Here is a 25,158-nt window from a genome sequence, read left to right as displayed (position 1 = left end):
AAAAGCCCCCATTGGCTCATTTATTTGAAAGTTGAGTTCCCAGTTTTTGGAACTGTGTGCAAAGACTTGAGAGATCTGCCCTTGTTGGAAGAGGGGCAGCACTGGGGTGTGGGGGTAGTTAGGCTCTGAGGACTCAAAAGCCCACACTGGTTCCGTCTCGTCTCTCTGTCTTGGGCTATGCATCAGATGTAGGCTCTCCACTACTGCTCCTGCTGTCTTGCTCCCCACCAAGATGGTCATGGTCTCACCCTCTGAAACTGTAAGCTAGCCCCCAATTAAATTATTTCTTTTATGAGTTGACTTGGTCACAGAGTTTCTTCACAACAATAGAAAAAGAACTAAGTATAAATCCACAGGTCTTCATCTGAGCCTACCTCACAAACAAGCTGGTTACACAAGGCTATCTCATTTCCCAGTTAACAATAGGTTGGACAGAGAATGTGGGAAATGGGAATGTCAGAAACTAGAGAATGCTGGGGACAGATCAAGTGGTAAAACAAAATAGGAGAGCCAGAAACTTGCTGACCTGTTTATACATGTCATGAGAGCAGGATGTGTGCTTCGTTTCCTGTCCTATGCCGTGAGTGCTTCTCACCCCACTGGCACACAGTGAACACTCCATAAGTAATGTGCAAACAAGCAATGTATACTTAGCAAGCCACAAAGCTAACAGTCTAGAGCTATATTCTTTGAAAGCAAAAGTTCTATACACTTTAATAAACACTGATGGCAAATCAAGATAACTAAAAACATTAGGTTCTTAGTAAAAATAATAATCTTACAAAGAAAAAGAAATTATGTTTAGAAATTATGTCAGTTAGCAATAACAGAAAGAAGTATAATAATTCAACAATAAAAAGAATATGAGCATTATAAGAAATATCTCATTACCTAATTACACTGGATGAATACATTCTCTATATACAAACCTGGCCCTATGGAAAAGTACCACCTATCCATCACTCATTTTCAGATTAGACTGTAGTGATTTGTGACATTAACTTACTTGAAACCCTGTAAGTACACTAATGACAAGTGAGAGCATAGGTAAAGACAGAAATACTAATTTTACTACATACAAAGTAAATATAGTTAAACAAAATAGATGAAAAAAACTCACACATTCAGTTCACTATAAACAGCATTCTGAAGTTTCTTCTCCCAACCTGTTTTTAAGTTTTAAAAAAATAAATATTAGTTTCATAAGCAACACAGTAACTTTTTACCTTCTTAAAATTTATTTATTTTATGTGTGTGTATGCCTGAATGTATACATGTGCACCAAAATTCACGCAGGAGCCTGTGAATCTCAGAAGAGAGCACCAGATCATCTGGAACTAGAATTATAGGGGTTGTGGGCTGACCTGAGTATGCTGGGAACCGAACCAGGGTCTCTTGGAGGAGTAGGCAGTCCTCTTAATTGCTGAGCTAGCTCTCTAGTTCAACTTAATAAAATTTAATTCACTGAAATGTTGGCATCATAGTTATTTGTGACAGAATTTTGCTAACCATTGCTATGTAAGTAAAACGTGAATCATTTTCTCAGGTTGAGAGCAATGCCCTCTTCCACTGTCAAAATGCTAAATGAACACAAATGTCTTTGAACTCCTGACCAACAAACAGAGTGTTCTGAGGAGCTACCATTTAGTCCTCCAGCTCCCATATGCTAGCACTGATGCCAGGTTCCTCCATGTACAAAAATTAAGATTTTCTTTTTGGTTTGGTTTGGGTTTTTGTTTGTTTTTGTTTTTTGTTATTTTGAAAGCATAGAAAATAATGTAGGAGAGCCATAGCAGGAAGTAAAAAGACAAGCTACTTAAATAAGAACATATTTGCCAGTCTTGAGACATATTTTGAGTAGGGACATATTTTGACTGCAAAGCAGTCATTTTTACAGTGTCCTTGAGTGTTTGCACAATTTTATTAAAATGTGTGGATTCAATCCTTCCATACAGAGACCTCTCAGCCAAGTTACACCAGTTTTAAAGAAGTAGCTCAAAGTCTGGGAATAGTTAAAGGTAAGGGGAGAACTTTACAAACCTGATATTTTAAAGAATTCCTTAATATCTTCTTTGAGTGATTCAAGTCTGATCTCAGGTCTCTGAAGGCAGGTCTAGATTTTGGGGAGAGGGGAGGAAGAAAGAGAAACAGAAGAATTACATCATTTGAGTTCACATGTAATGGTCTTAGAGGTTATAGCAGCTTAGACTCCTCTGGACTGGCTCCCCACAGAGAAGGCCTGCTCACCTACATTCAGGGTAGCATCATACCAGCCTATGCAAAACACAAGATATACAGCTTATGAATACAGAGAATGTTTAGCTGTAGTCCCAAATAGAAATGCGCTCAATCTTTTCTCATATATCCAAAGTCCTTGGCACCTACACCCAGACACCACAGTACCTTATCCGTTGATGTGATGTGAATCTGGACAGTGGCTTTCAGTTTGAGTTGCTGATCAATGAACATATGTGTGGTGCCTATTTATAAAACTCTTAATTTACTAGTGTTGATTACTAACATCTCTTTCATCTTCAGATAAATGCTTTGTACTCCACACTAAAGTTTTTATAACATTTTTCCCTACTTGTGATGGAGTTGATTATCCTCAGGGTGTTAGGGACTCATGACACAGCTCTGAGAAACTCTAGATTCACAGTTCTTGACAAAATATTTCCATTACTTCATGGTATTTTATGCTCATTTCAAACCTACAAAATCAAAGATTGCTCTTATTCCCATCTACCTTGATCCTTTCCTCAAACTTTAAATGTTCTGCAGGGAAACTGCCACCCACCAGATCTTCTAGGTCAGAAATTTCAAATTTAGCTATTCTGACTGCACTTTACTCTTCCACGGCTCAACCTCTCCCCCTGAAGGAGAAGGCTGGGTCAGTGAGCATTTTGAGGAGGTACATTTATTACGTGGACTATTTTTTGGATTACTGTAGTTATGTAGGCATTCTTTGTCTGTGCAGGAGTATGTGCACATTGTGTAGGTACCTGTAGAAACCATAGGCATCAGACCTCCTGCAGCTGGAATGGCAGGAAGTTGTGAGTTGCCCAACATAGCTGCTAGGACAAAATTTGGGTTCTCTCAAGTACAGTACACCCCTCTTAACTTCTGCATCATCTCTATCTGAAGCCTTTTTTAAAATCTCATTTATTACCACACAGAAATAGACCACCTAATTTTAAAAACACAAAATTCTAGGAAGAACATTTATAGCAAAGCTAGGTGATATGTATCACAAACCCAAAATACAACTGATTGTGACCATCTAAGAGCCATGCGACCTGTACAGCGTCAGTACTTGTGTGGCAAGAAGCCAAGCCATCAGGGTAGCTATCATGTGTAGGGAGAACAAGACCCCCAACTAGCCAACAACTCTGCTCTAGAACACTTAACGAGCCTACTATAGAACAGGGCCTAAAGTCTGCAGTGGTTTGTCCTATTCCAGTGTAAAATATAAAAGAAATGGAACAGTATAACCAACCAAGGCCTCCTTTTGTAATAAGAGCACACTAAAGTGAAAATCATGGATAGAGTAATCAAGTTGTGTATGATAGAGAAATAAGTCATTATCTTAAAAACTGGTAAAAACAGAAACACATTTATCCTGTCTTTCTAATAAGAACTGTACAAGTGAGAACCAAACAGCAAAAGTGAAATTTTAATCAATATAAGTATTTCAGCTTATGAGCTGGAGCGAGAGCTCAGCACTTAACTTTGTAAGAACACGTGCTGCTCTTACAAAGGACCTGAGCTCAGTTGCCAGCACTACACGGCAGCTCACAACTGTGTAACTCCAGCTGGAGGGGTTCTGATATCCTGTAGCCTCCACGGCACCAGGCATATATATGGTGCACGAATATACATTTGGGTAAAAATTTATACACATAAAAATTAAAGCATTACAGCTAATAAGTAAAACAGATCCAGTTAGAATACCACATTTGCAGCCCAGTGAATTGCTGACTCTAGGCATTGATCAGACACAGATATTAAGTCTGTAGAAGACACACCTAGATATTGTGTGCTGTTCAATGAAAGAACACCCTATTACCAACAGCTGTGCCAAAACATGACACCCGAGTCTGCTGAAGCCTGGGGTCCAGCTGACAAACATATAGAGGGCAGGACATAGTGAGCTGCAGCATGAGTTCACAGTCAGTAAAGTCCAGGCTAGGAGAACTGCTAAGATAACGGTTCAGCTGAACCTTTAGCTGATGAGGAATCTGAAAAAGAAAGGAAGAAAGGCTGGAAAGAAGAGTCAATGAATAGTGCTTGCTGTGAGAATATGAAGACAAAACACGGGATCCCCAGCACTCACATAAATGCGAGGCAGATATGGAGGCCTGCTCATATTTCCAAGACTCCAGAGTCAATGACTGGTGATCCCAGACCAAAGTAACTACCTTGCTAGAGTAGCCAAATTAGCGAGATCCAGGTTCATGTGAGACCCTGCTTCAGTATACAAAGACAAGAATGACTAGGGAAGACACCAGCAACAACCTCTGGCAGCCACACACATGAACACATGTGCACAGGCACCTGAGCACACAGGAGCATGCACACATATACATGTATACCACACACACAAATAAATAAACCTATATTTTCAAAGACTAGAGGGCATTCGATTTTTTAGTTTATTTTATTAATTACACTTTATTCACTTTGTATCCCCCCTCTAGTTCCCTCCCTCCTCCCCTCTCAATTCCACCCTCCTTCTTCACGCATGCCCCTCCCCAAGTCCACTGATAGGGGAGGTCCTCCTCTCCTTCCTTCTGATCTTAGTGTATCAGGTCTCATCAGGAGTGGCTGCATTGTCATCTTCTGTGGCCTGGTAAGGCTGCTCCCCCCTCAGGGGGAGGTGATCAAAGAGCAGGCCAATCAGATTATGTCAGAGGCAGTCCCTCTTCCCATTACTATGGAACCCACTTGGACACTAAACTGTGATGGGCTACATCTGTACAGGGGTTCTAGGTTATCTCTATGCCTGGTACTTTGTTGGAGTATGAGTCTCTGGAAAGACCCCTGTGTTCAAATTTTCTGGTTCTGTTGCTTTCGTTGTGGGGTTCCTGTCCTCTCCAGATCTTACTATTTCCCATTTCTTACATAAGGTTCCATGCACTCTGCCCAACAGTTGGCCATAAGTCTCAGCATTGACTTTGACAGTCTGTAGGGCAGAGCCTTTCAGAGGCCCTCTGTGGCAGGCTCCTAAGCTGTTTCCTGTTTTCTTCTTCTTCTGGTGTCCATCCTCTTTGCCTTTCGGGAAGGGAATTGAGTGTTTTAGTCAGGGTCCTCTCTCTTGATTAGTTTCTTTAGATGTACAGATTTTAGTAGGTTTATCCTATGTTATATGTCTATATGAGTGAGTATATACTATGTGTGTCTTTTTGCTTCTGGGACAGCTCACTCAGGATGATCCTTTCCAGGTCCCACCATTTACCTGCAAATTTCATGATTCCTTATTTTTCATTGCTGAGTAATACTCCATTGTGTAGATGTACCATCCTCCACTGCTGGTGGAATGTAAACTGGTACAACCACTCTGGAAATCAATCTGGTGCTTTCTCAGACAACTAGGAATAGCACTTCCTCAAGATCCAGCCATACCACTCCTAGGCATATACCCAAAAGAGGCGCAAGTACACAATAAGGACATTTGCACAACCATGTTTGTAGCAGCTTCATTTGTAATAGCCAGAAGCTGGAACAGCCCAGATGCCCTCAGCTGAGGAGTGGAGGCATTCGATTTTAAATGGCAAAACTAAGCTATACTAGGAGATACACATATGCAGTAAGATCATTAGCATAAATGTCAGGTTGCCAGGGAGAAACTGACCTGCAGTTCCAAGAAGGAGCGTGGAGGGGTCTGGCTGTAACAACTGGTCTGCTTCCACGATACTAATTACAAATATCATTCACCTTCAAGCAATGCATTATAGCCTGGTCATTTGTTTGTATGAAAAAGCTTTAAAATGAAAGAAAAAATAAACATGTTTTCCAGTACACTGCTTTTCTCCATTCTAAGTCTAGTCCTTTTTTCTTTTTTTTAAATTTATCCAAGAAGAGGGTGTCAGATTCCCAGCATGGGAATTACAGACAGTGGTAAGCACTCAACATGGGTGCTGGGAACCAAATTCAGGTCCTCTGAAAGAGTAAGTGTTCTTAATGACAAAGCTCTCCCCAGCCCAAGCTCCTTTACTTTTTCTTCTTTATTAGCATTCACTAGCCCCTAGCATACCATCAATCAATTCATTTATTATATTTATTGGTAAATTACATGTCTCATCATTTAATAGCAAGCTCCCCTAAAGAAGCTATCATTATGCCTAAAATAGGTATTTTCACATAGTAGATACACAATTATTGAATGAAAAAAAGAATGAATGAACCAACCAACCAAACAACCAACCAACCAACCAACCAACCAACCAACCAACCAACCAACCAACATCTCCCTTTTCCAATCTGCCCTCTACTGCCCTCTACTCCTAAAATATAAGTCTTTCCTGGCTGTGTCTCTCCAGTCATACAAAGGAGCTTGACATTTTCAACAGGCATAAGTAGCCCTTTACAATGCAAATCTACGTATTTCTATAGATCTGCTGCTAATCTTATTTGACCAGGCTAATAACCCCCTCAGGTTCTCAGCATGGTACTCATAGTCAGAGGAAACCATGGTCCCCGAGCTGGAAATCTCGAGGTCTCCAAGCTTTTGTTCATGTGATTTCCTGGAAAGAAATGCTCCCTCACACAAATACATAGTAACTCACCCTCCTTCCCGTCCCCCTAACAAAGGCAGAATGCCATGTCCCCGTGACAGCACAGGGACTACAATGGAGCACTCATCTCATTTGTCTTCCTGAGGAGATGATCAACCACAGGACAAGGCCAGGTCTCCATTTCGGCATCCTCTGGCATTAATTGCTGCCTGAAAAATTATATTTGACCAAACCATGTTCTATTCTTTTTAGCCAATTTTGTCCTCAAATAAGGAACTTTATAAAATTATTTTTAAGTGAGCAGAGTGACTTCCAGTCCATTATCCCCAGGAGTATTTTAAAAGCTGTAAAACCTCCGGCTCATTATTTACAATGACAGAGGCAAATGGAAATTTAACTTCTCTTGTTTTTCTTTCCCTTCTCTGGTTTGTATTTGGAAATGATTCATACAGTGCCATTTACAGAATTTGAAGAGAAAAGCTTGTTATTCTTTCTGAATATTTTCACTATTTCAAGACCTCCTTGATAGACTTTTTATAGTAAATGCAACCCTGTAGGGAGCAAGAAAGCATGAGTGAGTGAAATGCTGAGTGAGTGTGTACTGCGGACACGGGCACAGCCCTGACAAAGACTCCAGAGCCTCAGATCCATAGAGGAATAGCCCAACCTTCTACGGAGGGAGAATCCTTCCATTCTGGTCCACAGAGAGACAATAGAATGGGCAGAAAATATTCACCATAGCTTTCTTCTAGGACACTGACTGTCTGAAGACTACTTCACTATAAGACTAGATAAACCTGCCTCCTTGGTTCCGTAATAGACCATAAACCCTGCCTCCTTGATTATCTGTATGCAATAGCCCTGCCTCTTTGTTCAACTATTATAATGAGCACTTGGGAGTGTGGGGTGAGGAAGGGAGCAGGGACAGGGCCTGAGGTTTCTCTAGCAGAAAGCCCAGACCACTGGATCCCAGCTTTCTGCCCATGTGTCCGTCTATCTGCCTGTCTGTCTTTTATTCATCTCTTCACTGCCCCAATGAGGTCCACTCCCCGAGCCCTGCTGGTTTGGACATGGCACAAACCAAATTCACTAACCTTTTAAATTGTTACAAATCTTAGAAAATGGAGCATCGAAACCAGGACAGGGTACCTGAGGATGTCACTAAGGACTATAGCCTCACCAAAGGCACAGGCACCACACACACCAGTAAACAGAGCAGGGCAGTAACAGGAGCGCCACATGCTACTGTGGCATGGTTCAGGCGTGACTCGGTAGCACAAGCCTCTGCAAAAGCTCACTCCAAACACTTTAGGAATGCTGCTGTATATACCACATTAAAGGCAGCATTACTACACATTGAGAATGAGCCTTTTCTCACCAATTCACTCCATTTAAAAGGTGCAGCTTTACTCTGATACATACACTTTTAGTATCTTACTTCTGTATTTTCTTTTGATGGCTCAATGATTCACAGAGAAATATTCCTATTACTAATAAATTTCCTAACAATCTAATCACACTCCCAAGCTAAAGCGATGCAGAAAATTGACAGAGTAGTTAAACATTTTTATTTTTAGGATAAATCCAAAACTCCCTTATCACTAACAAAGAAATCCGAGTGTAGCTTTTAACGCAACTGCTCAATTGTGTGTGCATGACGTTCCTTCCACTTGGTGCGTTGCACCTCAACAGCATGCTACAGTATCAACCTGGTGAGCATGTGCATGCATGCTTTCCCTAGAAATACCCTGCTCTGCACAGCAGCTGCAGCTGCATCCTCACTTGTGTGATGGATCAGGCACAAACACATGCAAGCACGGATATGTACTGAAGCAGCGCAGGCTATTACTGACTTTCTGGTGCTTAATCAGATTGAGAGGTTATTTAATATAATATAGTTGTTTAATTACCTGTTTTAGGCCTGGATATAATAGAGCACAGTTTAGAAAGCACTTAGGATGGCATGAGCATGGGTTTGGCACCAGAGAGCTGAAATTATCTCCCAGTCTTACTTATTAATTTGATTAAGCCATTTAACATCTCTGCATTTGTTTCTTCTTTATTTAACAAAGAAAAGAAGCTAAACAAAGTTATTATGAAAACTGAGTAGAAAATTATCAAAGTAATTTTTAGGCTTTGTAGTTCAATATAAATTAAAGTTATATTATAAAATACAAGATATGCCCAGATAATAATGTACTAGATATCTGTAACAGATATTCATGGAAAAAGTTATGAGTCTTGGAGAAAGAGGTTTTTGGAAAATCTACAGCCAAAACTTGAGTCTTTCTTAAACCCAATACCTCTAGCTCACAACAGGAACTAAAATATACTCCTCTTGCAAGACAGTGAGAAGGAAACTCAAGAGTCTTAATGCTGTGCACTCTTTATGCTTTCGTGCTGATAGGACATCATTCTTCTACATGTCTGAAACGTGTTCTTCCTCTTCCCAATGCACAGGTGTCCACACACCCAGTTTTCACTCCCACTAGAACAGTTCTAAATTCAAAGCCTTGGCTATGAGCAATCTTAAACTTCTGAATTAGTGAGTAAAGGAAACTGGAGGAGCAAAGCAGCTGAAAGAGCAGCTTCAGAGGGAGGGAGGCTAAGGTCACATGCTCTGGGAAAGAAAAGCAGAGCACTTAGAGCAGGGACCACTGAAAGGGCTCCCATGAGCCTTTGCTTGATGGGGGCCCATCACCTCCCCTTCTCACTACACTCATACCACCAATGCTGGACTCTAGGTATGCAGCTGTGCCTGAAGATCATAGGAATTTAGGAGAAAAGGGACTACAAGCAGCTCTGCTATGCTATTAACCCCCTAAAGGCCACTGCCCTCTCCAAGTGCTGATCTGCCTGAGAGAATCCAACGTGGAAGCTGGACTAGCTTTCCAGCTTAGATATGGTTTTCATTCCTACCTTAACTTACCTTACATTCCTGCTCTGAAGTAATGCTAGGCAGCATTTACTTACTTAAAACACGCCACCTCTCCCCCCCTCCCCCCTCCATCCTCAGGCCACAGAAAAGTTTGATCCCTTTTGGTGACAGCTCTTTAATAATAGCTATTTTGTCATCTCTGAATTTGCTTTCCTTAAGGCCACATCTATTTCAAGCTTCCTCAAATTCTTTTGTATCCCAGTTTTAGCTCAATGGCATTCTGTGAGCCGTTCTCCCCTGACCTGTCTGCCACTGTTGTGGCTTCCTAACTGACCTATAGAACACATTCCTTCAGAACACTGATTCTCAACCTTTCAATCTCAGGTTCCTTCTCCCTTCTTCTCATCCAACTCTGGGATGACCTTACATAAATTATGAGTATTGATTCGCCATCAGATTGAAGTAAAAACAATTGAAATATAGTATGGTGGTTTCTTTACAATGAAGCACAAGATTACCGTGTGATTCAGGAATTCTACTTCTGGTACATCCCCAAGGAACTCAAAGCAGGGAAGCAAATAAGACGCTTCACACCCCTGTTATTCTCAACAGCCCAAAGGTGGAAATAACCCAAAAAACTACAAATAATGAACAGATAAAAGTATATTTTATTCACCTGATGTAACTGTCATCTTGGAGGCATACTGCTGAATAAGCTCACCCTTTCTAGCTCTTTCTGAATTCTGAATTCACCTTTTCTGGCTCAAACTCCTTCCCAAGATGACTGATTCAAACTGGCTTCTCTCACTTCTGTCTAAATTGCTCTGCTTGGCCTCAAAGTAACTTTAGCAATCTGTTCTAATCTTCTGTCTCCTTCTCATCTCTAGCTCATTCTGTCTTCACCTGTGTCTAGCTTAGTCTCTCTACAACCTGTCTCTGTAAAACTGTCCTGGTAAAAACTGCCTCTCAACTCCACCAAATGAACTGCCACTAACTCAACTCCACTTCACTGCCTTTCAACTAACTCCCAACTCTTGACAATTGACTGACCTCAACACAACTGCCTCTCATACTCTCTCAAATCACCCGTGCAGTGAAAGTTGGAGATATCCTATTCTGTCAAATATTTCTCTGATGTCACTTAATCTATCCCTCAATTAGATGTCAATGTTTGGGATTAAAGATGTGTGGTAAGGGTGTGTCTGTATTTGAGCCACAGGAATTAAAAGTGTGTAGTGTGTCTGATTTCCAAATGCATCACACAGACCTAAGTCTTTGGATGTGGTCCCTTGCCAGAGTAGCCATGTTGCTGGATTAAGATTTCTCTACATCTTCCCTCTTTATAGTTAAGTTAAAAATCTTACATACTTTAACTATTAAACAGAATCAATCACCAATCCCACCAACTTCTGTTTGATACTTTTTATAGCATCTGGCTTTGTAGATCCCATCATTTGAGTAGATGACAATTTCTTCAACTACTTCTATGTAGATGGATAGTTTATATCCTCACCCCACTGCAAAACTTTCCAGTGAACATCTTGCACACACATCATAGCAAACTTTGTAGATGTTCAGCGAGGAAATTCTTATCAACGGGGATTCCAGAGTTAATGTCAGCTTGTAGAAGGAATGTGACATATAACTGAGAAGCAGACAAAGTGATGAGTCAGAGAGAAAGATTTGACAGAAGGAGTCTGAGATAGGATACAACAAAGTCTCAGGAGAATAGAGAGGAAAGAGAGATGACTTAAGAGAGAGTACAGGGAAAGGAAGTCCGGCTGAGCTGAGGTCAGTCAGTTGGCAGTCAGTGGGGAGCCAGTTGAGAGGCAGTGCAGGGCAGTTCAGGGAGTCCAGCTGAGTGGAGCTAGGTTGGTACAGTTCAGCTATGCAAGTGCAGTGCAGTGGAGTTGAGTGAATTGAGCAATCAGTTGGGAGTGCAGTGGAGTTCAGTTTGGCGGAGTTCAGTTCACGGAGACCCCATAGAACGTAGGAAAAAAAACAAGCCGAAGAAGAGACTACAGCACCCTTCTCATCTATCTCTCCTGATTATCAGAGGCTATGCGTATGCCCTGTGTTTACAGAAATCCTGTGGTTTCCCCTCTTGAAATTACCTCAACAACCCCTTCATGTTCTGTGTAGTTGTTAATCATCATTATCATCACCATCATCGTCATCATTCAGGAACTTCCTGAAAGCTAGTCCCACCCAACTTATAACTTCTACTTATCTAGAAAGTTCCAGTACAAGAAAACGGCTTGGCCTTCTCATTGTGCCAGAATTGGTAACTGGGTTTCATCTTCCCACCACGAGTGCTACACAAGAGTTCCTGACTCTCCAGCCATTTCCTCTAAGTGCATTGATGTGCTATTCATCTGCATTGTTCTTGCAATAATTAATTGAATTCTTTGTATGCGCCAGTTGCTGAGTTTAAAAATAAAAAGATACCCTCCCTTACTTTTAAAGATCTTACAGCATAATTAAAGACATAAAAATGAAACTGAGACATTCTATTAAAAATAATATGGCCCTTTCCCAGAGTAATTCCCAGACATCCTTATCATTAGCTTAATTGATCTGGACTTAGTCTAATTCCTCTCAAGAGCCCATTACCATCACTAATGAGATCTGATGTAAACGTGTTGAATTGGGTATCTCCATTATCTCCTGATGCTTCTGCTTCCATCTAAAACTGTAGTGCAGACTCATTGCTGTAATTCTAGCAGTCCCAGTGGAACACCCTGTAGCCAGGATAAGTGTTAATTTCAGATTGGAAGGGCTGGCGCCCTGAACGCTGACTGTGCCTTACACTCAACATGTGCTGTATAATTTCAGCCCTGCTCTGGTTTCTCTCACCTGAAGATGGATCCTTCCCTGGAGGCCTTCTGCTGACATCCCCAAGCTGACCCACTTTTCTACCTACACTCTCTTCTCTACCTTCAGTCTCACTGTTACCTCTTCTTCCCTTTTATAAAATCATCCTCATTCTAATTTTTGTGGCCACTCTTCCCCCTTAGCCCTTCAGTTCTTATTAATCCAGGGATCCTACACGACATTTTCTAAGCAACTCATTGCTGACATAAAACATAAGAAATACTTTAACAAGGCAAATTCACATTGTAATATATATCTTGTATCTTAAGTATAAATTTCGTACAGGCAAGAACTTTCTTCTCTTGGAATTCTGTATCCCATCATTCATTTCTTTTGTGATCTTACTTTATAGAAGTAAAGATACAATAAAAGCCAACATAAAGGAGATAAGAATGGCACCATTTCCTGGTTGAGGACAAATAAGAGACCCTGAATTACTAATTTGTATATCAACTGTAACAATCCAATCTAGATCTTCCCCAAGTACATGCCAAATATTACCTAAAAATATGCCCCCCAAAATAGACTATGCATACTGTTCTTCCAGACGATCCCAGTTCAGTTCCCAGCACCCATAGCAGATAGGTTACAAGCACCTTCACTCCAGCTCTAGAAAGATCGGCTGCCTCTAGCCTCCACAGGCAGCTGCATTCACAAGCACTTACCCACAGGCAGACACACGTACATACAGATAATTTTTTAAAATCTTTTTAAAAGGTAGAACGTATTTTGCTTTAATCATGGCTCAGACCTTTCATACTAATATGAATTCTATATATTTGAGATGAAATTTCATGAGTTTTTTACTAGTATCAAAATGTACTGGGGTTTTAGACATGACAACAGTGATGACATTATTTCTCTTTCCAAAGCTCATCTTCTTTCAGGGCCCTTCTTATTATAATTCTATTATTTATAATTAAAAATGAATAACAAGACATATTAAATGCTTAATGGAATAAAAATAACATCCCAGGGCTTTATACTGCATCCATTTTAATGCACAATAAAATAACAATATCAATGTGGCACTGATCATCAATTTAGAATTAGACTGTCACCCCAGTGTCTAGAGAACGAATGAAATACTCAATCCTAACATTCAAAATAACTCTAAGCCAGTTACTTGGGAATATTCAAAAAACAAAAATATGACCACTTTACTATATAAGAGAATAGACTAAAACACAATTGGTGGTTAATTATATATGCCAAAGATGATATTTGATTACAAGAAGAAAAACCTTTAAAAATCTATATTTAGCTTTTAAACATCTACACAATTATATTTTTCTCTATAAGTTGCTCTAGTAATTTCTGTGGACACCTAAACAGAAAACTTGAGATGCTACAGAAGTACCAGCATGAATATATGCTAATTAAATGTAAAAGACACACAGTATTCCATCAGTTGTTTAAAAACACATTAGCAAAGGTGATTAAAGGAATAAATGGGTCAGTGTTTCAAGGATCAAGGGCAAAATACCACACTGAACACTGAGACAATGAAGGACACTGGATGAAGAAATGCTGTCACATTTGCACCTTCAAAAATAACAGGTTTTCCACAAGAAGACCAACAGAGTCAACTAACCGAGGACCATGGGGGCCTTAGAAACTGAAACACCAACCAAAGAGCAAGGATAGACTAGGCCGAGGTCCCCTATACATATATAGCTGATGAGCAGCTTGATCTTCATATGGGTCCCCTAGCAACTGGAGTGAGTGTTGCCTCTAATATGAATGCTGCTGCCTGCTTTTGGATCTTTTTCTTCGAGCTGGGCTGCCTTGTCTTGCCTCAGTGGAAGGTGATGCTCTTAGTCCTAATGAGACTTGATGTATGAAAGTGAGCTGATACTAGGGGGTAAAGGTTCCCCTTTTCTGAGGAGAGAAGGGTGAAAGGGGGAAGAGGGTGGGAAGGTGGGACTGGGATCATTTTATAGGCTACCTAAAAGCAGATAAGAATTGCTGAGTAAACAGGAATTAGAGTAAGGAGGGAAAATCCTGAGAGAGGAACTGGCTATCCAATAGTTACACTTCCTTTGGGATTATAAAGCTAATCTGAAAGAATGGGCCTCAGAATCAGAACCAGCTTAGCACAAAGTGCCGTGCAGGGCTGCTAAAGACACACAGAGAAATAAGTACAGACTTTGCAAGTATTAAGTACTTGGCTGGTTTTATCCTCAAGAAACTGGGACTCCGTAGGATAGAAGGCTAAAAACCTCAACCCAAAAAGCACTGAGAAAGTATTTTGGTAATCTAAGGAAAAAGATTAAAGTTTGAGACTCAAATGTAGAGGACCCACAGAATACATCAAATCTTTTCTTGAAACCCTAGGAGACCCGGGGGGGCGGGGGGGGGGGAACAAGGGAAGACTTATCTTAAGAAAACTCAGCTTTGACTCAACACATTCCATAATGGCATTAAAGTTGGTAACTAATCCCAAGGCTGACTCATGGAGGGAAAGGTGACAAATGATGTTGTCACTTGGAGGCTGTATTTTAATTAGTACAGAATGCAAAGCATTCAATAAAGGCATGTTACTGTCTGACTGACATCACCTGAATAAAGGAAGAGGAAAAAGATTACCAAGAGCTCCATGCATCACTAGATAACAGTTTCAATGAAGAGGGACCTTTACAGTTATGAAGGACACAGAACCTAAAATCACACACATGGAAAAATTATTATAAAAATCCAGAAAACAAACTCAGAAATGGCTTCAAAAACAAGATCACTTGAACGGGCTATTGACAAGGCTCAGCAGGTAAGAGCACTCACCGCCTTGTCAGAGGACCAAAGTTCAATTCCCAGAACCCATGCCCAGTGGCTCACAATGGCCTGCAACACACATACACATATGGCAGACACATTCATACACATAGATAAAAAAAAAATAAAAATGCACCCTTTTTAAAAACCACCTGCCGGGCGCAGTGGCACGTGCCTGTAGTCCCAGCATTCGGGGAGGCAGAGACAAGAGGATCTCTGTGAGATCAAGGCCAGCATGGTCTACAGAGGAAGTCCAGGACAGTCAAAGCTACACAGAGAAACCCTGTCTTGAAAAGCTAAAATAATAATAATAATAATTTATTATTAATAATATTTATTAATAATAATAAAATTTAAAAACACCTGGAAATGTTAGAATTGAAAAATAAAATACATGCACAAGAACTCCTTAGATGATTTATTAGAGATAAGAAACAGCACGAAACAGGATGAATGAATTAGAAGGTCCAAAGGAAATTTCTAAACCGAACAGAAAGGAGGAAAGGTGAATTACAAAGAACACATTAAAGACATATTTAGCCATGAGTCCTACTGTGGAACCAGAAACCAGGAACATGTGGCAGAACAGGTATTTTAAAAGATGACAGCAGATGATTTCCCAAACTGAAAACAGGCCACGGGTCTCACCTAGGGTTACAATAGCTGTGATAAAACACCATGACCAAAAGCAACTTGAGAAAAGAGTTTATTTGGGTTACACTTCCATATCACTGTTCATCACTGAAGAAAGTCAGGCCAGGAACTCAAACAGGGCAGGAACTCAGGAGCTGATGCAGAGGCCATGCACAGGTAGATTACTGGCTTGTTCCCCATGGCTTGCTCAGCTTGCTTGCTTTCGTTTTTTTTTTTTTTTTTTAATTGAAATTGTATTTGAAAATTATTTTTTTATTTTTAATTATACTTCATTTACTTTGTATCCCCCCTCTAGTTCCCTCCCTCCTCCCCTCCCAACCCCTCCCTTCCTCCCCCTTCTTCACATACGCCCCTCCCCAAATCCACTGGTAGGGGAGGGTTTCTTTTTCTTCCTTCTGATCTTAGTCTGTTAGGTATCATCAGGAGTGGCTGCACTGTCTTCCTCTGTAGCCTGGTAAGGCTGCTTCCCCCTTAGGGGGAGCAGATCAAAGAGCAGGCCAATCAGTTTATGTCCGAAGCAGTCCCTGTTCCCATTATTATGGAACCCACTTGGACACTGAACTGCCGTGGGTTACATCTGTGCAGGGGTTCTAGGTTATCTCCATGCATGGTACTTGGTTGGAGTATGAGTCTCAGGAAAGACCCCTGTGCTCAAATGTTCTGGTTCTGTTGCTCTCCTTGTGGACCTCCTGTCCTCTCCAGATCTTACTATTATTTCCCACTTCTTTCATAAGATTCCCTGAATTCTGCCCAAAGTTTGGCTATAAGTCTCAACATCTGCTTTGATAGTCTGCAGGGCAGAGCCATTCAGAAGCCCTCTGTGGAAGGCTCCTAACTTGTTTCCTGTTTTCTTCTTCATCTGGTGTCCATCCTCTTTGCCTTTCGGAGTGGGGATTGAGCATTTTAGCCAGAGTCTTCCCTCTTTATTAGTTTATTTAGGTGTACAGATTTTAGTAGGTTTATCCTATATTATATGTCTATATGAGTGAGTATATACTGTGTGTGTCTTTCTGCTTCTGGGATAGCTCACTCAGGATGATCCTTTCCAGGTCCCACCATTTACCTGCAAATTTCATGATTTCCTTATTTTTCATTGCTGAGTAATATTCCATTATGTAGATGTACCACAATTTCTGCACCCATTCTGCAGTTGAGGGGCATCTGGGTTGTTTCCAGCTTCTGGCTATTACAAATGAAGCTGCTACAAACATGGTTGAGCAAATGTCCTTATTGTGTACTTGAGCCTCTTTTGGATATACGCGTAGGAGTGGTATAGCTGGATCTTGAGGAAGTGCTATTCCTAGTTGTCTGAGAAAGTGCCAGATTGATTTCCAGAGTAGTTGTACCAGTTTACATTCCCACCAGCAGTGGAGGAGGCTACCCCTTTCTCCACAACCTCTCCAGTATGTGTTGTCACTTGAGTTTTTTATCTTGGCCATTCTGATGGATGTAAGGTGAAATCTCAGGGTCATTTTGATTTGCATTTCCCTGATGACTAATGACGTTGAGCATTTCTTTAAGTGTTTCTCTGCCATTTGATATTCCTTTATCGAGAATTCTCTGTTTAGCTCTGTTCCCCATTTTTTAATTGGATTACTTGATTTTCAACCTCTTTAGTTCTTTATATATACTGGATATTAGCCCTCTGTCAGATAGAGGGTTGGTGAAGATGCTTTCCCAATCTGTAGGCAGTCGTTTTGTTTTGAGGATGGTGTCCTTTGCTTTACAGAAGTTTTTCAGTTTCATGAGGTCCCATTTACTGATTGTTGCTCTTACAGCCTGGGCTGTTGGTGTTCTGTTCAGGAAGTTGTCTCCTGTACCAATGAGTTCTAGGGTCTTCCCCACTTTTTCTTCTAACCGATTTAATGTGTCTGGTTTTATGTTGAGGTCTTTGATCCACTTGGACTTTAGTTTTGTGAAGGGTGATAAGTATGGATCTATTTGCATTTTTCTACATGTAGACATCCAGTTAGAACAGCACCATGTTGAAGATGCTATCTTTTTTCCATTGTATGGTTTTGGCATCTTTGTCAAAGATCAGGTGTCCATAAGTGTGTGGGACACTATCCAAATCAACAAAATCAGAAATGAAAAGGGGGACATAACAACAGACACTGAGGAAATCCAAACAATCATTAGGACTTCCTTCAAAAGTCTATATGCCAAAAAATTTGAAAATCTAAATGAAATGGACGATTTTCTTGATCGATTCCACTTACCAAAGCTGAATCAAGACAAAGTCAATCAATTAAATATTCCTATATCCCCTAAGAAAATAGAAACGGTCATCAAAAGTCTTCCATCCAAAAAAAGCCCAGGACCAGATGGTTTCAGCGCAGAATTCTACCAGACCTTCAAAGAAGAGCTAACTCCAATTCTCTTCAAACTATTCCACAAAATAGAAACGGAAGGAACACTACCAAACTCATTCTATGAAGCCACAGTCACCTTGGTACCTAAGCCTCACAAAGACCCAACAAAGAAAGAGAATTTCAGGCCAATCTCCCTTATGAACACTGATGCAAAAATACTCAACAAAATACTTGCAAACCAAATACAAGAACACATCAAAGATATCATCCACTATGACCAAGTAGGCTTCATCCCAGGCATGCAGGGGTGGTTCAATATACGGAAATCCATCAATGTGATCCACCATATTAACAAACTGAAAGAAGAAAAACACATGATAATCTCCTTAGATGCTGAAAAAGCATTTGGCAAAATCCAACATCCATTCATGTTTAAAATCTTGAAGAGATCAGGGATACAAGGCACATATCTAAACATAGTAAAGGCAATATAGAGCAAGCCTATAGCCAACATCAAACTAAAAGAAGAGAAACTTAAAGCAATCCCACTGAATTCCGGGACAAGGCAAGGCTGCCCACTCTCTCCATATTTCTTCAACATAGTTCTGGAAGTCCTTGCTAGAGCAATAAGACAATTGAAGGAGATCAAGGGGATACAAACTGGAAAGGAAGAAGTCAAATTATCACTATTTGCAGATGATATGATACTATACTTGAGAGACCCCAAAAATTCTACCAGGGAACTCCTACCGCTGATAAACACCTTCAGCAAAGTGGTGGGTTACAAAATTAACCCAAAAAACCAGTAGCCCTCCTGTATACAAAAGACAAAAGGGCTGAGAAAGAAATTGAGGAAACCCACCCTTCACAATAGCCACAAAAGACATAAAGTACCTTGGTGTAACCCTAACCAAGCAAGTCAAAGACTTGTATGAAAAAAATTTCAGCTTGCTTTTTATAGAAAACAGAACTAACAGCACAGGTATGCCACCACCCACAATGAGCTGGGCCCTCCCCCATCAATCACTAAGTAAAGAAATGTTCCACAGGCTTGCAAATAGCACTATCTCATGCTCCCTCCTCTCAGATATCTTGTGTCAGATTGACATAAGACTAGCCAGAACGAACCCAGACAGAATAAATAATCAACAATAATAATACAAATAACAACAATGCCTTACCAACATAAATCTTAACAAGTCTGCTCAAAGCCCCAAAACAGAAAGAAAATGTTTAAAAGCTCCCAGGTAGAGGCAGGCAACATATATTCTGTGATGCCAGAATCTCAGCAGACACCAGAAAGGGAAAAGACAATGGATAACACCTCAAACACACTACAAGAAAATCACTGCCAACTTAGAAAGCTGTGTGTGCTTACAATGAAAATAAATAAAACACCATTACACAGATACAGATCAAGAAATTTGAGACTCAGAGTGTACCTCAGTGGTGAAATGCAAGCAAGACTCTAGGACAATTCCAGACCCTAATACCCTAGACCCCACGCAAAAGCTAACAATTTGCTCCAGAAAGTCTGTCCCAAAGAAATAGTATGTCATTAGGAACCTGAAAACTGACACAATGAATTATTACAATACACACCAGAAATGGATGACAGTAAGTGCTGGAGAAAATGTGAGGCAATGGGAATTTTCATCCATTGCTGATGAGAATAAAAACACATGGCAGCGGCAAGGGAAGACCAGTTGTCATCTTCTTGCAAATTATCCACAATCTTATCAAACAACCCAGAAACCACTGTCCTTGCAATGTTCAAAGGAGTTGAAAATGTTTGTCCACACCTGAAGCATAAACACAAACTGTTTATAGAAGCTTCATTCATACCAGACAAAACTTGGAAGAAACCAAGATTGTTGTTCAGCAGTTAAGTGAACAAAATAGTAAATTTATACAATAAACTATTACTCAGCAGAAGAAAAATTAGCTTTCAAGTCATGCAAGAGACACTAGGAACTGATACTTTATTAGTAAGTAAAAGCAGACAGTGCAAAGACAAGAAACTGTAAGCGTAATGAAGACACTCTCAAAGGGAAAAGTCTGGAGACAGAAAAGGATGGAGTCTGGGCACTGAGGACAGGGAGGGAAGAATAGGTACAGGAGGGCACCTGGAATTTTACATGACATTTCTGAAAGCTCATAGAGCTGTACAGCAAAAAGAATGAGCCCTGATGTGAAGTGTAGAATGTAGTGAGTAACAGTGAATCAGTTTTAGTCATATATGTGAAATGCATCACATGCCAGTGAGATATATTAACAATAAAGGGAGCTACTTGGAAAGCAAGAGCAGTGACGAGGAAAGTTGTACTTTCCATTCAATGTTTATATAAAACATAGGCTATTTTATAATGTGTCGATTAAAACAAAAAACCCAATCAAACAAAAAAAAGGGCATAAACAGAAAACCCTAAACACGGTTATATTGAAGAACTTTTCCCAATGTTTAAAATAATAAAATTTCTTAACACCTGCAGAAAATAGCAAATGAAAAAGGAGGTGCCACATCCCTAATCATTCTATGAAGCCAGAAGACACAGTAATTTTTTTCATAATACATTTGTACTCAACACTCACATCAGTGAGATTGTGCTAACATCTATCCTAGAAAGCCACTGTAAGACAATAGTACTCGCAGACTAACAATAAAATTATATATTATTTATAAAGTCGTAAGATTTCTCCCTTTAAAACTTATTTGTAATAGAGACATAACAAAATGTATTATATAATAAATTTATGTGTAAAGTATGAGAATACAAAGAACCTGGTAAGGCATAAGAAAATGGCTAGATTTTTACAACATTTTACCAAACTTTACAGTACAAATAGGAATTCATATGGCTGAAAATAATGGAAATAGAAATGGAAGGAAGTTTCTAGACTGGGGAAAAGAAGCAAACGTAGAGGTGAAAAGCCTAGCACTATGAGTGTTCTATCTTAGTGAGATCATAATTGGGATTTTTTTAACTTATTAGTTAAAAATCTCATGAAATAACAGATTTAAAACACAGTTTGACCCCAACACAGAAATAGTGAATGATTTCAATATCCAATTCTCACCAATAACAGATCATTTGGAATAAAATCATAACTTTTGATTCTACCCTGTCTTCACTGAACCCCCACCAAAAAAAAGAAAGAAAGAAAGAAAGAAAGAAAGAAAGAAAGAAAGAAAACCAAATGAACCAAATTCTAAACAAGACCATCCAAGGACAAAAAGATCTCCATACTATTTCATCTTTGGCAGAGAATGGAAAAATAGGGAGGCCAACACACAGTGGGCAATCAGCAATCACCTACTAAATAGACTGATTTTTTTTTTTGCTTTTGTTATATTAATTTTTAAGGTTTTATTTATGTATACGAGGTTTGTGTCTGCATGTACACCTGCATGCCATTAGCAGGGATCAGATCCCATTAAAGATGGTTGTGAGCCATCATACGGATTCTGGAAATTGAACTCAGTACCTCTAGAAGAGCAGCCAATGCTCTTAACTGCTAAGCCATTTCTCCAGACCTTTTGACATTAATTTTTATTTTTTATTTTAATTAAAATTTTTTCATACAATATATTTTTATCATGTTTCCCCCTCCCCCAATACCCATCAGATCCTCCCCGCCTAACTACCCAACCAATTTTACCTTCTTTGTCTCTCTCAAAACGAAAAGACCACAAAAATGAAAATAAACTACTCCTGGGTATGGAGACTGCCCTGGAGCATGGCTGATATAAGCAGTGACAATCTTTGGGGGGAAAAACAAACACCTGACTTTTCTTTGCCAGTGGATATCAATGGCAGACAGCATCTTGGTTACAGGTAAGAGCCTCTATTTACTTTCTCCTCCCAGAGATGGGCTCCATCTGACTTGAAGTTGTGTAGGTCCTGTATAAGCTACCACAGTCTCTGCGAGTTCATATGTGCATCAATCCTGTTGTGTCTGGAAGACACAGTTTCCTTAGAATCATCCACCACTTCTGGCTCTTTGGACCTTTCTCTTCCACATAGATCCCTAAGCCTTGAGGGGAGGGCACTGATGAAGACACCCTATTTAGGCCTGAGTTCTCCGAAGATTCTCACTTTCCGTCACTGTCAAGTGTGAATCTCTGTGTTAATTACCCTCTACTACAAGAAGTTGCTCTAATGTGGGCTGAGCAAGGCACTGATCTATATGGGCATAGCAGTTTGTAGGTCATTGGGAGCCATTTTATTACTGTGATCTTTTAGTAGAATAATAGCAGGGGGTTTTCCTGTAGGCTTGTTACCTATCTAGACCCAAGTTCTTGACCACTTTAGCACTGTCAACATGATGGTTTAAATGGCCCCCATAGGCTCATATACTTGAATGATTGGGATTAGGAGGTGTGACCTGTTGGAGTAGGTGTGGCCTTATTAGAGGATGTATATCACTGGGGGTGGGCTTTGGAGTTTCAAAAGTCCCAGCCAGGCCCTGTGGCTCTCTCTTTCTGCTGCCGGCAGATCCAGTTGTAAACGCTCAGCTTCTTCTCTAACACCGTGCCTGCCTGCATGCCACCATGCTTCCCACCATGTTAGCATGGACATGGTGTCTCTTCACAGCAAAAGAACACTGACAAAGTCAGGTATGGGTTCTACCGCATGGAGTCAGCTTTAATGTTACTCCATAACGCTTGTGTCACTGCTGCACCGGTATTATCCTGCAGGCAAGTCGCTGTTGAGGTTGCATGGTTTGCAGATGAGTGATATCAATGACTACTTTCCCCCTTGGTAGTGTGCTAAGTACCTTCCAGAACCATGAATGCTGGTAAATACCCATGAAGCTTCTTGTTAGGTACCAGCTTGACTTCTCCATGTTTGATAACATAAACAAATGCTGTCTTCAGCAATAGTGCCTTACTATTAGGTTGTAAAGAGAAATCAAGAGCCTTGGCAATAGCCTGTGACTTTAGGGGCATTCATGGGACCCTTTTGGCCAATGACTTAACAATATTAACCCATTCCTAGCATTGTTAGTTTTACATGGTGGCATAAGATGTCTAGTTGGAGCACTGTCACCCTATTATTTGGTCCCTTCATTTAGACTCCTTTCACATATTTTATTATAAAAATAAGGAAGCTTCTACACTAGTACATTTCCATTTGTTGTTTCAATTGGCCGTTACTGTTAGTTGTCCCTCTCCATGTTCCCTCCTCTCCCATCTCCCTCCCTATTTAACCATCCTGTTCGAGTTTCCCCTTTACATCTCCATAGCAATATATTCTATTTTCCCTTCCTCTTTTACAGCAAAGGCATAGTCATCTGGCAAAGCGTTAACCTAAAAAATGGAAAATGATCTTCATCAATTGTCTGATAAAGGATTGGGATCTAGACTGTATAGAGAACCAAAAAAATAATAAAAACAAACTAAAAACCTGATTTAAAAAAAAATCACTTAACTTTAAAAATTAAGTACAAAACTAATAAGAGAGTTCCCAAGAGAGGAAACACAATGGGTGGAGAAACACTTAAAGGAATGTGCAACATCTTTGGCCATCAGGAAAATGCAAACTAAAACTACTTTGATATTTCATTTTCACCTCAGTCAGAATGTCAAGATCAATGAAATAAATGACAGCACATGCTGCTGAGGATGCAGGGAAAGGGGAATATTTATTCATTTCTGTTCAAAGGGGAGAATGGCCACTATGGAAATCTATGTGGTGGCTTATCAGGAAGCTGGAAATTAATCTATCTTATGATCCAGCTCTACCATCTTGGGTATATAACAAAGGATTCTACATCACACAACAAAGACTTTATCTATGCTCCTTGCTGCTCTGTTCATACTGACCAGAAGTTAGAAACAGCCTAGATACCCATCAACTGACTAATAAATAAGGAAAATGTGGTTTATTTATGCAATGGAATATTATTCATCAGTTAAGAAAAATAAAATCATAAAATTTGCAGGTACATGGCTGGAACTAGAAAAAAACTCATCATGAATGAGGGAACCCATACCCAAAAAGACAAATATGTTATGGTTTCTGTTATGTGTGGATGTTAGCTTTTAAACTTTCCATATGTGTGCTATAATCCAGATAAACACAGAGGTTAGGTACATAGGATGTAGACTATAATAAGCAAGCACACCAATCTGGAGCAGCCCAGAGTACAAAATAAAGAAGGACTTCATTTTCATTGTGTGCCGTTTCCCATGTGCCTCCACCAAGGTTCCACCAAGCTTTGGGAAGCCCAGGAATCTGCATTCTTTGCTGGCTAAATATGTAAGAACACGCATAATACTGCAACATCAACTAACCCCTCATCCTGTGTGACGTAAAGGCCCTAAACCACAAACAGTGCCAGAAACTTTCTCATTTAGAATGTCATGCAACACTCATATGGTTTAGAATAGTCAAAAACGTTCTCTGCCTTGTGGACAGGTTGGAAGAAAAAAACCTCTCTCTAGCCTAAGACCCCATGCCAACCCAAAGAGGTGAGCTGACACCTGAGCGGGTTTGTATCTCTCACACACCTGCCACAGACACAAGGCAGAGCTTCGTTGCAAAACAGAGAAAGAGAAAGGCCAGGGTTAAAAAGGACCCCTCACAGATAAGAAGGGTGCACTAGGAGTGGAGGATCAGGAGCTACCACACCTACAATGATTCTAGCAGTAGACTAAAGCAGCCTACTGCTTTGGAAAAGGACACAGATAGAGACTTATGAAAGCTGGAGAGGTGACAGAAACACTGAGACAATTTCTCTATGCTCCAAGACCTACTCTAAGCACAAAGTGGTAGAAGTCTGGGTGGAGGAATCTGTAGCCCAGGGTGTAAGAAAGGTACTGATGAAAACGTCAGTGTTCGTTTCATCCTTAATATGTAGATAGATAGATGGATGGATGGATGGATAGATAGATAGATAGATAGATAGATAGATAGATAGATAGATAGAT

At 40.1% G+C, this 25,158-nt stretch overlaps 1 protein-coding gene across 3 annotated transcripts in view; it reads right to left on the bottom strand.

The window, feature by feature from the left end:
- Tbc1d19 (TBC1 domain family member 19) overlaps nt 1–25,158 on the bottom strand; it is a 142,854-nt gene that overhangs the window by 115,584 nt on the left and 2,112 nt on the right. For all 3 annotated transcript variants that reach the window (XR_008722010.1, XM_055623932.1, XM_055623933.1), the window contains exons 2-3: nt 2,041–2,113; nt 1,121–1,166 (exon numbers count right to left, since the gene is read on the bottom strand). Coding sequence is in view for 2 of the 3 variants with exons in the window: in XM_055623932.1 (XP_055479907.1) it covers nt 1,121–1,166; nt 2,041–2,113 (119 nt within the window). In the remaining variant the exon portion in view is untranslated. The remainder of the gene's footprint in view (nt 1–1,120; nt 1,167–2,040; nt 2,114–25,158) is intronic.

The sequence above is a fragment of the Psammomys obesus genome, unplaced genomic scaffold (assembly GCF_907164565.1).
Source record: "Psammomys obesus unplaced genomic scaffold, mPsaObe1.curated_primary_1811, whole genome shotgun sequence".
Lineage (NCBI taxonomy): Eukaryota > Metazoa > Chordata > Mammalia > Rodentia > Muridae > Psammomys > Psammomys obesus.
The sequence above is the reverse complement of the archived record's forward strand: the minus strand, read 5'-3'. Positions and strand labels throughout refer to the sequence as shown.